This window comes from Sus scrofa, chromosome 9, assembly GCF_054392235.1.
Source record: "Sus scrofa isolate SSC_HxYL_T2T_F1_AM1 chromosome 9, Sscrofa_HxYL_maternal_Yorkshire_Landrace_v2.0, whole genome shotgun sequence".
Taxonomy (NCBI): domain Eukaryota; kingdom Metazoa; phylum Chordata; class Mammalia; order Artiodactyla; family Suidae; genus Sus; species Sus scrofa.
The window spans coordinates 72,909,332-72,924,230 of NC_139391.1; the positions used below are offsets into that span (position 1 = coordinate 72,909,332).

Here is a 14,899-nt window from a genome sequence, read left to right on the forward strand (position 1 = left end):
TGCAAACATTGCTGCTATGTATCTACAAAATGTTTTCATCACCTCAAAATGAAACCTTTTACCTATTAAGCAGTAACCCTCCAGGCACCCTCCACCCAGCCCTATTGACCACTATCTATTTTTTTCTCTTTGAATTTGACCGTACTAGGTATCTCCTAGATTTGGAAATACTTCTGACTTATTTCCCATATCGTAATGTGTTCTGATTTATTTCATTTTTTCATCCAGTTTGTAGCATGCATTAGAGTTTTATTCCTTTTGATGGCTTAATAACATTTTGTTTTGTATACCACATTTTCCTTATAGATTTATTTGTCGATAGACTCTTGCTTTGTTTCCCCATCTTTGGCTACTCTGAATAATACTGCTCTGAACAACTGAATTCAAGTATCTGTGTCCTTATTTTTTAATTTGGGGGGTTATGTGCCTATGATCAGAATTGCTGAGTTATATAGTGGTTCTATTTTTTTTTTTTTTGAAGAATAACCCTAGCGTATTCCACAGTGGCTCCACATTTTACATTCCCTCCAGCGATGCTCAAAAGTTCCAGTTCCTCCAACTTCTTGCCAACAGTTGTTGTTTTCTGTTTTTTAACAATAGCCATCCCAATGTATGTGAAGTAGTATTTTATTGTGTTTTGTTTGCATTTCTACAATTATTGGTGATTGATCTTTTCACGTGATTATTGATGTTTTGTCTATCTTCTTTGGAGAAATATCTATTCAAGTCCTTTGCCCAACCTTTTTTGAATTAGGTTATTATTTTTCTTTTTTAATTTTTAGAAGTTCATAATATATTTTGGATATTAATCCCTTATCATATAATTTGCATACGTTTCCTCCCATTCTGTGCATCGTCTTTTCATTCTTGATACTTTCCACTATTAAACAAAAGTTTTTAATATCGATGAAATCCAGTTTATCTCTTCTTTTGTTGCCTTGCTTTTGCGGTCACATTCAAGAAATCATTGCAGATCCAACATCATGAGGCTTGTCCTCCATGTTTCCTTCTAAGAGTTTTATAGATATAGCTCTTACATATATAATTCATTTTTTTCCTTTCCTCTTTGCTCTTCTCCCTTTTGATTTGATGACTATCTTTAGCGTTTGGATTCCTTTCTCTTTCTTGTGCATGTATCTATTGCAGAGTTTTGTTTTGTGCTTCTCATGCAGTTTATCATATGTAATATATCAAACCCATAGGGTTTTAGGGCTAGTCCTGGCCCACTGATGAGCAGAACCATGTGCTGGAGTCTCCCTGCAGTGTATGAATCCATGTCCTTGCTCCTCTGCTGGGCAGGGTTGGGTCCCAGAACAGCTGAGAGATCAGGTGTCTCAAGGAAGCCATCCTGCTTGTGTGATGCACAGTTTCTTGCTCCACTAACTGTTTGGCCTGGGGTGTCTCAGAACTGGTGCCCACTTACTGGGGTGTGGGGGTGGGGTCATATCATGGCAGTAACAAGCTAGAGGAAATATTCCAAAATTGCACTTGCCAAAATGAGTGGCCTTTTGGTATGAACTGCTAGCAATGGCTACTGTCATCTGTGTCCCCTGGGTGAGTCCAGTTGCCTCTAGCCTCTCCAGCAGGCTCTCCAAGATCAGCAGGTCAGTGTGACTCAGGTGCTTTTCAAATTACTGCTTCTGCCCTGTGTCTCAAGATCATGTGATATTTTGCGTGTTCCCTTTAAGAGAGGAGTCTGTATTTCCTACAGCCTCTTTGATCTATTCAAAGCCCTGCTAGCTTTCAATGCCACATGTTCTAGAAGCTCGACTGCCTGCTGCAGGACCCCTAGGCTGGGAATTCTTGATGTGAAAATATTGCCTTTTCCCCATTAAACGTTCTTGGTATTGTTTTGGACAATCATTTGACCATGTAAGTAAAAGTTTATTTCTGGGCTCTCCATTTTTTTTAATTAATTGAAGGACAGTTGATTTACAATATTTTATTAGTTTCAGAAGTAAAATATAGTGATTCAATATTTTAAAGATTATATTCCATTTAAAATTATTATAGAAGTTCTCCCAAGGCAAAGTGGGTTAAACATCCAGCATTTGCTTGGGTTACTTCTATGGCACAGGTTGGATCCCTGGCCTGTAAACTTCCAAATTCCATGTGCATGGCTGAAAAACAAACAAACACCTACAAAGACTTAATACAAAATAATATCTTGACTTCCCTGTGCTGTGCAATATAATTCTTATTGCTTCTAAGCTCTCTATTTTTTTTTCATTAGCTTGTGTGTCCATTTCTATGTTAATATCACTGTGTTTTTTTAGTGAAGCTTTTTAGAAAATCTTAGAATTGGGAAATGTGAGTCCTCTCAACTTTGTATTATTTCTTTACCAAGATTTTCTTTTTTCTTTTTCATATTTTTAGGGCAGCACCCACGGCATATGGAGATTCCCAGGCTAGGGGTCAAATCAGAGCTGTACATGCTGGCCTACGTCACAGCCACAGCAATGCCAGTGAGCTGCATCTGAGACCTGCACCACAGCTCAAGGCAACACCAGATCCTTAACCCACTGAGCAAGGCCTGGGATCAAACCTGAAGATTTTTTTGTCTACTTCTATTCCCTTGAGATTCCACATGAATTGTAGTTTTAATTTGTCTACTTATAAAAATGCATTTTCAATACTGTCTTGGGGTTGCATTTAATCTGGATATTGCTTTAAGTGGTATTAACATCTTAACAATGGTAAGTTTTATAATCCATGAACATAAGATACGCTTTCATTTTTTAATTCCTTCAGTTTCTTTAAGAAGTGCTTTATAGTTTTTAATGTAGAAGGCTTCCACTTCCTTGGTTATGTTTATTCCTAAATAATTTTGTTTATGCTGCTGTAAAATGGAGTCTTTTTTCCTAATTTTCTTTTTAAATTGTTGATTGGTCATGTATAGAAATGCAACTGATTTTTGTTTATTGATTTTTAGCCTCCAACTTTGTTAATTAATTAGTTTTAACAGGTGTGTGTGTGTGTGTGTGTGTGTGTGTGTGTAATCATTAGAGTTTTCCACTTAAAAGATTATGTAATCTGGAATAGATTTTTTTTCTTCTTTTCTAATTTAGATGCTCTCAATTTCTTTTTCTTGCCTAATTGCTCTGATTAGGGAAGAAAAAGAAACAAAACTATCATTTTTTTTTATGTTGATAGAAGCAGTAAACATGGGCATCCTGAATTGTTCCTGACTTAAGGGAAAAAAATAAATCCAGTCTTTCAAAAATGAGTATGATATTAACTATGGGTTTTTCATAAAGGGCTTTTATTTTGTTGAATTTCATTTTATTACAGATCAACTATTAAATTCTTTTTAAGCCATGTTACATCTTTTAATTTTAATTAGAATCTTTTTGACTCCATCGGCTAATTTTGACAGTATACTAGTGATAAATTTGTTTGCTGTACCATAGAATGTTGTCCCAGGAAATGTTAATGGACAGGAAGAAGAATGCTTTGGCATCGATATAAATGTCTAATATTTTATATTACTTGTAAGAGAAGCATTAAAGTAATTCATGATGGGAAAATGAAATTATCAGGGGTTTTGTACAAAGGCAAAACAAATCTATAAATATATGGATCTTTAAGCTCTATTATTTCCTTCTGCTTTTTTTCCCCTTATTTCCATTTTTTTTCTTTTTTCAGACCATCCCAGTCCAGTTGATGAATTAGAACCTGAACATTTTGAGGCTATAGGTATTATTTTGGTTATAAATAACCCTGCATTATGAAACCCTAGAGTTTTACATGGAACTATTTCAATTATCTATGATTAGGGAAGAAATAACATGCCACAAATTGGTGATCCATTCGTAGGCTTTTTAATCATGCAGGTCCCATGACAAATGTTAGTGGTAGTATGTGTAGGTTGGTAGATAACACAGCTTTAAAGATATGCCCCAACTTAGTATTCCGAGCAGAGTGAGATAACTTTCTCAAATGCTATGGTCATATGTAGGTTAAAATATATGAAATATAACTTGCTACCCATATGACAAGTCTTGTTTTATGATGATAATGTGTAGCTAAATTTTTTTCTATTTTTTACCTTGTACACACAAGCTTTATTTTATTTATTTATTTTTTAAGACATTTTATTTTATTTATTTATTTGTTTATTTTTTTTCTTTTTGCCATTTCTTGGGCTGCTCCTGCGGCATATGGGAAGTTCCCAGGCTAGGGGTCTAATCGGAGCTGTAGCTGCCAGCCTAGGCCAGAGCCACAGCAACGCGGGATCCGAGCCACATCTGCCACCTACACCACAGCTCACGGCAACGCCAGATCCTTAACCCACTAAGCAAGGGCAGGGACCGAACCTGCAACCTCATGGTTCCTAGTCGGATTCCTTAACTACTGCACCATGACGGGAACTCCCACAAGCTTTAAAGTACTATTAATTGGGTTAGTTTTTTTCTGTAAAAGACTAGGGAGACTCCTGTAGTTCACACAATACGTGTTAAAGAACTTGATGAAGAGGGTTGTCACAATTACATGAAAGATAAAGCTTTCTTGATTGAAAAAATGAAGAAAATAGCTATTAATTTTCTTTACATTAGACTAGTTGAGTAAAGTTAATCTTTATATAAAATTCACTTTAGGCTATTTATGTTTTCCCTCTGCACACTGTGGTCAAACTGTGAATTGCCTAGAAAAGCCAATGCTATCTTAAAATGCTTATATTTCATAATATTTATGAAATAAAAAAGCAGAGCTAACCATAACGTTTTATACTCTGGAATATAGATAATAAAAATAATGGCAGTTTGGAAGCAGAGGTACTGCTGACAATCATGTCTAAGAATTAATATTTGGTAGTGTTATTGCTCTCTGGATAGTCAAAAATTCATGTTTACATTTGTGTGCATAATTTTTACCCTTGCTCTGGTGTTTTGCTTATATTGTTAGAGAGAATCTCCTTGTAATTAGGACTGTCTTAATTCAGGGGAAAGGGAAATAAAGAGGGGTGGTGATAAGATAAAGTGTTGTTTGAGAAGACAGCAAATAGCATTTGTGAGATAGATTAATAGAATTTTATTATGACTTATTCCACAGTCACAATCACACTTTAAGGGGAATGGCTAAGTTCAATTCCTAGTAAAATCATAAGAAATAGACTAACCACTGAACTAAACCAACTATATTGGGATAATATGTTGGTTTTGGGGTGTTTTTTTTCTGTTGTTGTTCTTTTTAGGGCCGCACCCGCGGCCTATGGAGATTCCCAGGCTAGGGGTCTAATCGAAGCTGTTGCTGCCAGCCTACACCACAGCCACAGCAATGTGGGATCCAAGCCACATCTGCGACCTACACCCCAGCTCACGGCAACACCAGATCCTTAACCCACTGAGCGAGGTCAGGGATTGAACCCACAACTTCATGGTTCCTAATCGGATTGTTTCCACCACGCTAGGATGGGAACTCCAAGATAATATGTTTTAAAACAATTTTCTTCTAATCTAGTAATTTTAATTGTCCTAGTAACCTTTACTAAATAACTTAATGTGGTAGCTTCAGTACACAATGATGAAAAGTAAGGTCCCTGTTAAGAATTTCACAAGGGGAATCCTAACCCTGAAATCTGTTTTGAAGGGTTTGTTGGTCAAAATGACCTGGATCTCCTAACAGTCCTGCTAAAACTAAGCTGAAATGTTTTTTCTTTGCTATAGTTATGGTTGATTTGATCAATTCAAAATGCAAAAGCTATTTGGAGACACCCATGTGCTTAATTATCTTCAAACTGTTTTCATTTTTTTCGCAGATGAAGAATTCATTGCTGTGATTGTTCTCACTGTACGTAAGTACCCAAACTTTGATACCATTTAAATCAAGATATTACTCTGAAGAAGTAAATTGATTTTTTAGTGGTGTTTTCAGTTTCTTTGGGGTTTATGGTGTGAAATGAATCTACCAGTTTAGGAAAACATGAGCTTTTATATAATATACTCCCTTGTTTGGTGATTGTATAATCTTTTATATTCTATATGTTCACTTACTAACAACCCTAAATAACACATGTTGTTGTAAGATGATTAGTCATTTGAGTTGCATCACAAATTTTCTATGTTACTCAAGAACTCTTCTCTGACTTACTATTTAATTGACTCCAGAGAATTGAATTTAGATAGTGAAGAGACCAGATGGAATCTAAATGTGTATGTAATAAAATAAAATAACACTTTCTGACCATGAAATCTAACCAACATTTATTTCTTCTGCTAGATTTTGAATCTTGGCAATGAGTTTTCACAGTTACATGTCATTTGTTTCCTGTTTGCTTGTAGTTGTTGCTGTTGCAGTAGTTGGTGCCTGCATATACAAATTTTCTTCACGGCGGGAGAGAGAGTAAATTAAAGCATGTTTCTTTAATTTGTTGGTCCTTCTCACTCTTAACATACTTCTGTGCAGTTTTATTTGTACTGCGCATTACACGGCTTATTGTTTAATGTACCTGCATGTATATGTCATTCACACTGCCTTCCTTTACGCAAAATATTTTCAGCTACCTTTCATATCAACTCAACAAGGGTAATCGGTGCAGGTCTCATCAGACTTTTTGACGTAAAAAATTTTTCTGAGTGCTACAGCAGCTCATGGACTGTTATGGGCCCTTCCCTACACTAAATGTAGCCTACCTCATAGATTGGACTAATGGCCAAGATTAAATTTAAAATGGTTTGCTGTGGAGACTTTGAGAGCTGAAATCACTGCAGTTTTCATGGTGAAAGTTTCATTTGTTTGTATAACTTGGATAGTTGTAAGAAGATGCATAGTTGTCTTTATTTATGTATTTACTTATTTATTTATTTTGCTTTTTAGGGCTGTACCTGTGGCATGTGGAAATTCCCAGGCTAGAGGTCAAATTCCGAGTTGCAGCTGTCAGCCTACACCACATCCACAGCAACACAGGATCTAAGCCAAGTCAGCAACCTACACCACAGCTCACAGTGACTCTGGATCCTTAACCCATTGAGCAAGGCCAGGGATCAAACCCACATCCTCATGGCTACTAGTCAAGTTCGTTGCCACTGAGCCACAGTGGGAACTCCTGAGTTGTTATTTATACAAGTTAAAGTGGAGAATTAAAAGCAACACTGTTTGATTTTCTTGTGTTCTCTTAATTTACTAAATGGCAGTAAAACTGATGGGGTTAAACTTAAAAATTGCTGAGGCTGAGCATGGAAAGATTTACAAGGCACCTAATTAATTTTGTCTGTCTTTTTATCTATATAAATGAAAAAGGGAGGAGGCTTAGTTTTTTGTTTTTTTTTTTTAAAGCACAAACACATTTTCTAAAGAGAATAGGGGTTTTTTAATCAAACTTAAATTTTAATGGAATCATTTACAACTTAATGAAAACTTAGAATAAATCATGGAACAAAGATTAATATTAGGTGCTTTGAAATTTATGATGTTTAGTGATTTTTCCCCAGGAAGGCTTTAAAAATTGCATTGAAATTAATTATTTTAAGACTTTAGGAATTCATATTTTATTTGTGGTTTTAATATTTTATTAATGATTGGGCTTGGACTGTAATAAAAATACTTTCTTCACTCAAATGTTGTTAATGTTACTTGGTGATCTTTCTAAAATACTCACAGTGCCTTCCTTTGAACCTTAAATCTTTTACCCATAGAACACATATTATGCATATGTAATTTCTCTATCAGTGGTATACTTCTAAAAATTACATATGCACAGAAGTCTGAATAAAAAATACTATCAGTGAAATATTTTTAAAGGTCTAAAAGGCTTGTGTAGAAATAACATCCGAAGAATAAATATATAATATCTTTCTGATCCTCACTCATTTTTCTTTGTTTAAAACATAACAATGCCAAAATATTTGTAAAGGTTCCCTAACAGGTATTAACCCAACTCTTCTAGCTCCCAGTTAATGAGTCTTTTAATGCCAAACAATTATCTGAGCATTGTACCTCCAGATTAAAATTTCAGGGGTGTTAGAGATCTGAGATCCCATTTCTAGCGAGGTCGCAGGAAATGATGCTGCTGGGCCCAGACTACACTTTGAGAAATGAGGGTGTAGATGACTATATGCTCTTTAAACTTGAAGACACACCTTCAAGCTTATTGGGAAATGTTTCACCTGCTTATGATATTTTGATTTTTTTTTAAAAGACTCATCTATGTATGCTTTTATAAGAATATGGGGTAATACTTACCTTTAATTTGCTTTTCTTTTAAAAGATAATTATTTTGTTATATTCTTTGCAGTGTTTAATGTCTGTATTTTGTCCCCCAATTTGCTTTTGTTGTTCACTTAAATGATGATGAAAAATGGACACAAGATTAAAGTCTTCGGCTGCAGTTTCATGTTTCAACTAAGAATAAAAGAGGATCCTAGTTGGTCTAATAGGCTACATCTCCACCTTCCTTTATTTTCCTTTCCAGTCTCTCTCTCTCTCTCTTTTTTTTTTTTTCTTTCTTTTTTGGCTTTTTAGGGCCACACCCTGGGCATATGGAGGTTCCCAGGCTAGGGGTCAAATTGGAGCTACAGCTGTGGGCCTACACCACAGCCACAGCAACGCAGGATCCTAGCTGCATCTGTGACCTACACCACAGCTCATAGCAATGCTGGGCATGGATTGAACTGAGTGAGGCCAGGGATCAAACCTGCATCGTCATGGATACTAGTCATGTTCGTTAACCACTGAGCCACGATGGGAACTCCCAGTATCTTTTCTTAACTAACTCTTCTGCCATACTTTCCAGGCTTGGAATCCACAGCTCTTGCCCGCTCTTTTGCTACTGCTTCAGTCTGTTTTTCATGTCCTGACTGTGTAGTTCCAAAAACCAGAAGCTCTTTGTTTACATTAATGACTTTTTCTATTGTTTTTTAATCTCAATTTATGTGCTCTCTGATATTATTATTTTCTTCCTTCTTCCTTCTGCTGACTTTAGGTTTTGTTCTTTTTTTTTTTTTTCTAATTCTTGTAAGTGGTAACATATTGTTTGAGATTTTTTTTTTTTTCTTTTGACGAAGGCCTGTTTCACTATGAACGTCCCTCTAAGAACTGCTTTGGCCACATTCCATAGATTTTGTATGGTTGTGTTTTCATTGAAATTTGTCTTAAGGTAATTTTTTTTTGTCCATGACTGCTGCACGTGAAATTTCCCAGGCCAGGGATCGAACTCATACTGCAGTTGCAATGTCTCAAGGTATTTTTAATTTTCCTCTTTGATTTCATCATTGATGCATGGTTTTTTTAGTAGCATGTCATTTAGTGTTCATGTAAACATTTTTTATTGTTTCTTTTTCTGTGGTGGATTTCTAGTTTCCTGCTTTCATATTCATAAAATACATTTGAAATAATCTCTATACTTTTAAATGTATTGAGGCTTGTTTTATGTCCTAATATATGGCCATTCCTAGAGAATGTTCCATGTATACTTGAAAAGAATGTGCATTTTGGGGAGTTCCCATCTTGGCTGAGCATAAACGAATCTGACTAGCATCCATGAGGATGCAGTTTTGATTCCTGGCCTCACTCAGTGGGTTAAGGATCCCATGTTGCTGTGAACTGTGTTGTAGGTCACAGACTCAGCTTGGATCTCGCATTGCTGTGGCTGTGGCATAGGCCAGCAGCTATAGCTCCAGTTTGACCCCTAGCCTGGGAACCTCCATATGCCGTGGGTGCAGCCCTAAAAAGACAAAAAAAAAAAAAAAAAAGGAATGCGTATTCTGGGTCTTTTGGATGTAATGTCCTGCAATTATCCATTAGGTCTTAACTGTTCTATTGTGTTGCCTTATTGATTTTCTTTGTAGAAAATCTGTCTATTGACATGAGTGGGATGTTAAAGTCTCTGCTATTATTATATACCCATCAATTTCTTCCTTTATGTCTCTTAGTGTCTGTTTTATGTATTCAGATGTTCCTATGCTGAGTGCATATATGTTGATGAGTTTAAAATCTTCTTATACTAATCCTTTCATCATTACATGGTGTCTTTCATTATCTTCCTTTACGGCCTTTGTTTTAAAGTATATTTATCTGATATGAGTATTGCAAACCCATTAGCTTGTCATTTCCATTTGCATGAAATATCTTTTTTCATTCCCTCACTTTTAATCTATTTGTGTCCTTTGCCCTAAAATGGATCTCTTGTAGTGGGCATATGGTAGGCAGTGTGAACTTACCCAGCCCTGTACATCTGCTGGGTTCTCTAAAGATTCCTTTCAGGCTAAAGCCAACCAGGATAGTAGTTTTCAGATGGCCATGAGCTTCAAGTTGTCTGTAAATGCTGGAATTTAACTTAATGAATGCTGAAGGTAATATAACATAACTGCAATTAGTAATCCACTTTCACACTTTAATCAAATTCAAATAGCTTCATTGTTATATCAAATGAAGGTTTAAGTATCAAACATTGGATTTCTAATTAAAATTCTATTTAAAAAATGATTCCATTGTTCCTGTTGAGTCTCAGCTGTTTAAGAACCTAATATCCATGAGGATGTGGGTTTGATCCTTGGCCCTGCTCAGTGGGTTAAATATCCCAGCAATTTGCAGCATAGGTCACAGATGTGGCTAGGGTCTGGTGTTGCTGTGGCTGTGGCCAGCAGCTGCAGCTCTGATTCAACCCCTAAACACGGAACTTCTATATGCAGCCCACCACCACACACACACACACACACACACACACACACACACAAGATCCCACCCTATTGGGGAAAAAAAATGTATTGACTTTTAAAAAGTAGAAAAATCTAGTGCCTTGGAGGATTCAGGGACAGGCCTAATTATTGACTCTCCATAATAGTTCTTAGGAAACTGCTCTATACAAGTCCAGGGCTGTGACAGTCATGATTCATAGTGATGTCTCCCCTACCGAGGCAAATAGGAAAGTCTCTGAAATGAACATGGTTAGCCATTACATGGAGTAGGCTTCCTGAAGCATCTGCTGGGGCAGGCATGCTGTAAATAACCGACTGATCCACATTTGGTTGCCATTTGTCTGTTAGAGTCAGTTTCCTAAGGAGGGACTGGAATTGTGTTTTCCAGCTCCATAGTCAATACTCTAAATGGCTTCTGACGAAACCAAAAGTGTCTCATCCTGGAGTTCCCTTGTGGTTCAGTGGGTTAAGGATCTGGCCCTGTCACTGCTGCAGCTCGGGTTGCTTCTGCAGCATGGATTCAATCCCTGACCCGGGAACGTCCACATTCCCCAGGAGTGGTCCAAAAAAAAAAGTGGCTCCTCCTGCATAAGGTGAGCTTGAGTGCAAATTATACACCAGATTCAGAGACTTAGTGCAAAGAGTTGTACAATGCATGAATATTGCGTTAAGAAAAATGCATTAAAACAGATTTTCCTGCTTCTTTTCCTTTTTTTAACATGGGTTCTAGAAAATTCAAAATTACCTGTATGTCTCACATTATATTTCTCTGGACAATGCTGGACTTGAATAACAGATTTTATGAAATTGTCTGTTGTTACAAAAAAAAAAAGAAGGAAAAAAGTGTGATGTGGGTTTTAGTTATTTAAGACCCTCTCCAATTAGAACCCATGGTTTCCCCGGTAGTGAGGGGTAAATGAGACATAACTGAACTTAAACACTGTTGGAGTCTTTAGCTTTTTAAAGGTTTCACCTCAGAGCCAGATTTTAAATTGCAATATTGGGAAAATATGTGTTGCTCTCTAGTCTTTCCCTTTGGCCCTAAATTAAAGTGAGGGAATATCTGTTAAGTTTATGTGACTGTTTTATTTCTTGTCTTGGAGTGAATCAAAATACAAAACGGGGATAGAAAAAGGGGTTTTGAAGTGAGACTAGGTGAGCATTTGAAATTACTTTAAAAGAATTCTTTGTTTCCTAGTTCAGTGACTCTTACTACTATAAATACAGTTTTTTAAAAATGTCCGTGTTCTAACTGGGCTTCTGGAATTTAATTTCTGAACTTAATTATGTTCACCTCTGATGCTGTCTTTTTACCTTACCTTGTAGGGAAAAGAAGTTAGCGCTGCATCCACTACTTACCAGAATAAACCAACCACTCCAGCAGAGCAGACATACCAAATGTTTTTCATAAATCCATGTATTTGTCTTATCTTTTAATTTTGTTAATATGTTAAGATCTACAGTAGATTTGTACAGCTACAATGAACAAAACAGCATGGAAGTTACTCCAAAAATTAAAAGTAGAACCACCATGTGATTGAGCTATTCCACTCTGGGTATATATTCGAAGGAAATGAAATCACCATGTGGAAGAGATAACCACATGGATGAGGTTAACAGTGCCATTTTTCCAACAGCATTTGCTTATTTCACGTCCCTGTGTCTTTTTTGGTTATTCTTGCAATAATTCAAACTTAAAAATTATTCTTCTATTTGTTATGATTATCTGTGTTATCTTCGATGTCACTATGATATAACCCATGAAGGCTCAGATGATGGTTAGCATTTTTACAATAAAGTATTTTTAAATTCAGGCATAAACCTTTTTTTTTTTTTTTTTTTTGTCTTTTGGTTGTTGTTGTTGTTGCTATCTCTTGGGCCGCTTCCGCGGCATATGGAGGTTCCCAGGCTAGGGGTTGAATCGGAGCTGTAGCCACCGGCCTACGCCAGAGCCACAGCAACGCGGGATCCGAGCCGCGTCTGCAACCTACACCACAGCTCACGGCAACGCCGGATCGTTAACCCACTGAGCAAGGGCAGGGACCGAACCCGCAACCTCATGGTTCCTAGTCGGATTCGTTAACCACTGCGCCACGACGGGAACTCCTAAACCTTGTTTTTTAAGACCTAATGCTATTGCACACTTCACAGTAATATTCAGTTTACTGCAGTGGTCTAGAACCAAATTTGTACTAATCCAAGATGTGCTTGTATGTTAATTATGTCTCAATGAAACCAGATGGAAAAAAAATCTATAAAAGTTATCCTTCCACTCTTATGAATGTAACTAAGGCACAATGCTCATATTTAATGTGACTTGAATGGAGTCACCATTCTTTATGCTTCACTGAAATGTGTAGGAATTTGGGACTGAACATCTTGCCTGTTTTCCTGGAAAGAACATTTGAATTTAGAGGGCAAATCAAGACAGTAACCCTGGGAGTATTAAGGTAAGAAAATGTGATTTTTTTTTTTAAATAAAATTTCCAAACTCAGAGAAAATAATTCAAAATGAAATGAATTACATATCACTTGTAAGGAAAGTGATTTTGAAATCTTTTCAGTTCAAGGATTAAAGTCAACACTTAAGATTCATTCTTCAACAACCCCAAAATATGTTTTATATCTTTAGTGTCCATCATAAAAAGCCTTTACAAGTGTGTGCACACTACTTCAGCCCTTAAACATTAAAAACAAAAACACTGGGAGCTCCCGCTGTGGCACAAGGGGATGGGCAGCATCTTGGGAGAGCTGAGACACAGGTTAAATCCCCAGCCCAGCACAGTGGGTTTAGGATCCTTAGGATCCAGCATTGCCACAGCGGCTTAGTGCACGGCTGCCACTCAGATCTGAAACCTGGCCTGGTAGCTCCATATGACACAGGGTGGCCAAAAAAAAAAGAACAAAAAAACAAAAAACAAGAACACTGAATATTGGGAACTGGAATAAGTTGGACTTCTTTAACTAAGAATATTGCCAGAATACACTCTCAGAATTAATACGTAAAAATAAGACTTTTCAAATTGTAACTTCTTGGTGTTTGAGAGAAGTTATAAAGATTATATATGGCATTCACCCTTTACAATAGCAATAAACCAGCCTAAGCAATCAAGAAGAATTCAGCATCAGTTTCAGGCTTCTGGAAACAGGAGGAGGGCTCTAACACCCATAATAAGAATGTTAGCTCAGTACAAAAGGACCTTCTAGTTTGCCTAAAAAGTATTCTACTCTTTAGACAATTAGAATCCACTCTAAATTCCGGCCATAGGTGGCCTTCCCTCCCAACTTGAATAAAGAGATCTCTTTCTGTAAATGTGTCATCTGCAGGTAGGCAGCTAATGTAGAGAATAAATTCATCAGAGAACCTCAAGCTGCGTTAGGACCTCAGTCTTCATGGGCACCTCACCTTGTCTGTAAAGGACTGGGTAAAAATGAAGCCACATACTTCAGAAAAGCAAACTTTGTGGATCCGCTGTTGTTCACGCAAAGGAAGGAAAAGAGGAAACAGCTCAGGTAGCTCTTTTTTTTTTGGTCTTTTTGCTAATTCTTTGGGCCGCTCCCTCGGCATATGGAGGTTCCCAGGCTAGGGGTTGAATCAGAGCTGTAGCCACCGGCCTACGCCAGAGCCACAGCAACGCTGGATCCAAGCCACGTCTGCAACCTACACCACAGCTCACGGCAACGCCGGATTGTCAACCCACTGAGCAAGGGCAGGGACCGAACCCGCAACCTCATGGTTCCTAGTCGGATTCGTTAACCACTGCGCCACGACAGGAACTCCTCAGGTAGCTCTTGATGCTCAGGTGACACAGATCCCAGCCCTCTCCTCTGTCCTCACACCTGGCAGAGGCCAAAGAGGATGGACTGCCATTCTAATTCAAATAACACTTTTACAGGTTTTGTTTTCTACTTTTATAATTAGTAGCTCAAGTCGGGCCAAAGAAACATTGACTTGGGCAAGATAGGAATGAGGAATCAAGAGTGGACCAGAGTAAAAATTATTTTACTCCCTAAGGACTTGTTTTTAGGACACTAAATGTTCCTTCCCTTTGTAATCTCAAGTGAGACACTTTAGGAAGATAAATTTGAGCAGCAATAAACAGGAATTCTGGGATAAATATAGAGTTGACATTTCACCGTAGCCATTTTCACATACTTTTCAAGAATGTCACAATTGCTTGGAATCAAAGGGTTGCTGTAGTATTTAGTTTTTAAAAAGCATCAAGGAAGTATTTTTCAACCAAAGATTATTATGCCTACCCAAA

General features: G+C 37.1%; 1 protein-coding gene across 4 annotated transcripts in view; it reads left to right on the top strand.

The window, feature by feature from the left end:
• LOC100515090 (membrane cofactor protein) overlaps positions 1-12,455 on the top strand; it is a 41,046-nt gene extending 28,591 nt beyond the window's left edge. For 2 of the 4 annotated variants that reach the window (XM_084976939.1, XM_084976938.1), the window contains 3 exons: positions 3,646-3,696; positions 5,759-5,794; positions 11,961-12,455. In XM_084976939.1, coding sequence (XP_084833065.1) covers positions 3,646-3,696; positions 5,759-5,794; positions 11,961-11,974 — 101 coding nt within the window. In that variant the 3' untranslated portion in view covers positions 11,975-12,455. The remainder of the gene's footprint in view (positions 1-3,645; positions 3,697-5,758; positions 5,795-11,960) is intronic. The other 2 variants (XM_084976936.1, XM_084976937.1) reach the window with 2 other exon arrangements.
• The last annotated feature ends 2,444 nt before the right edge of the window (positions 12,456-14,899 follow it).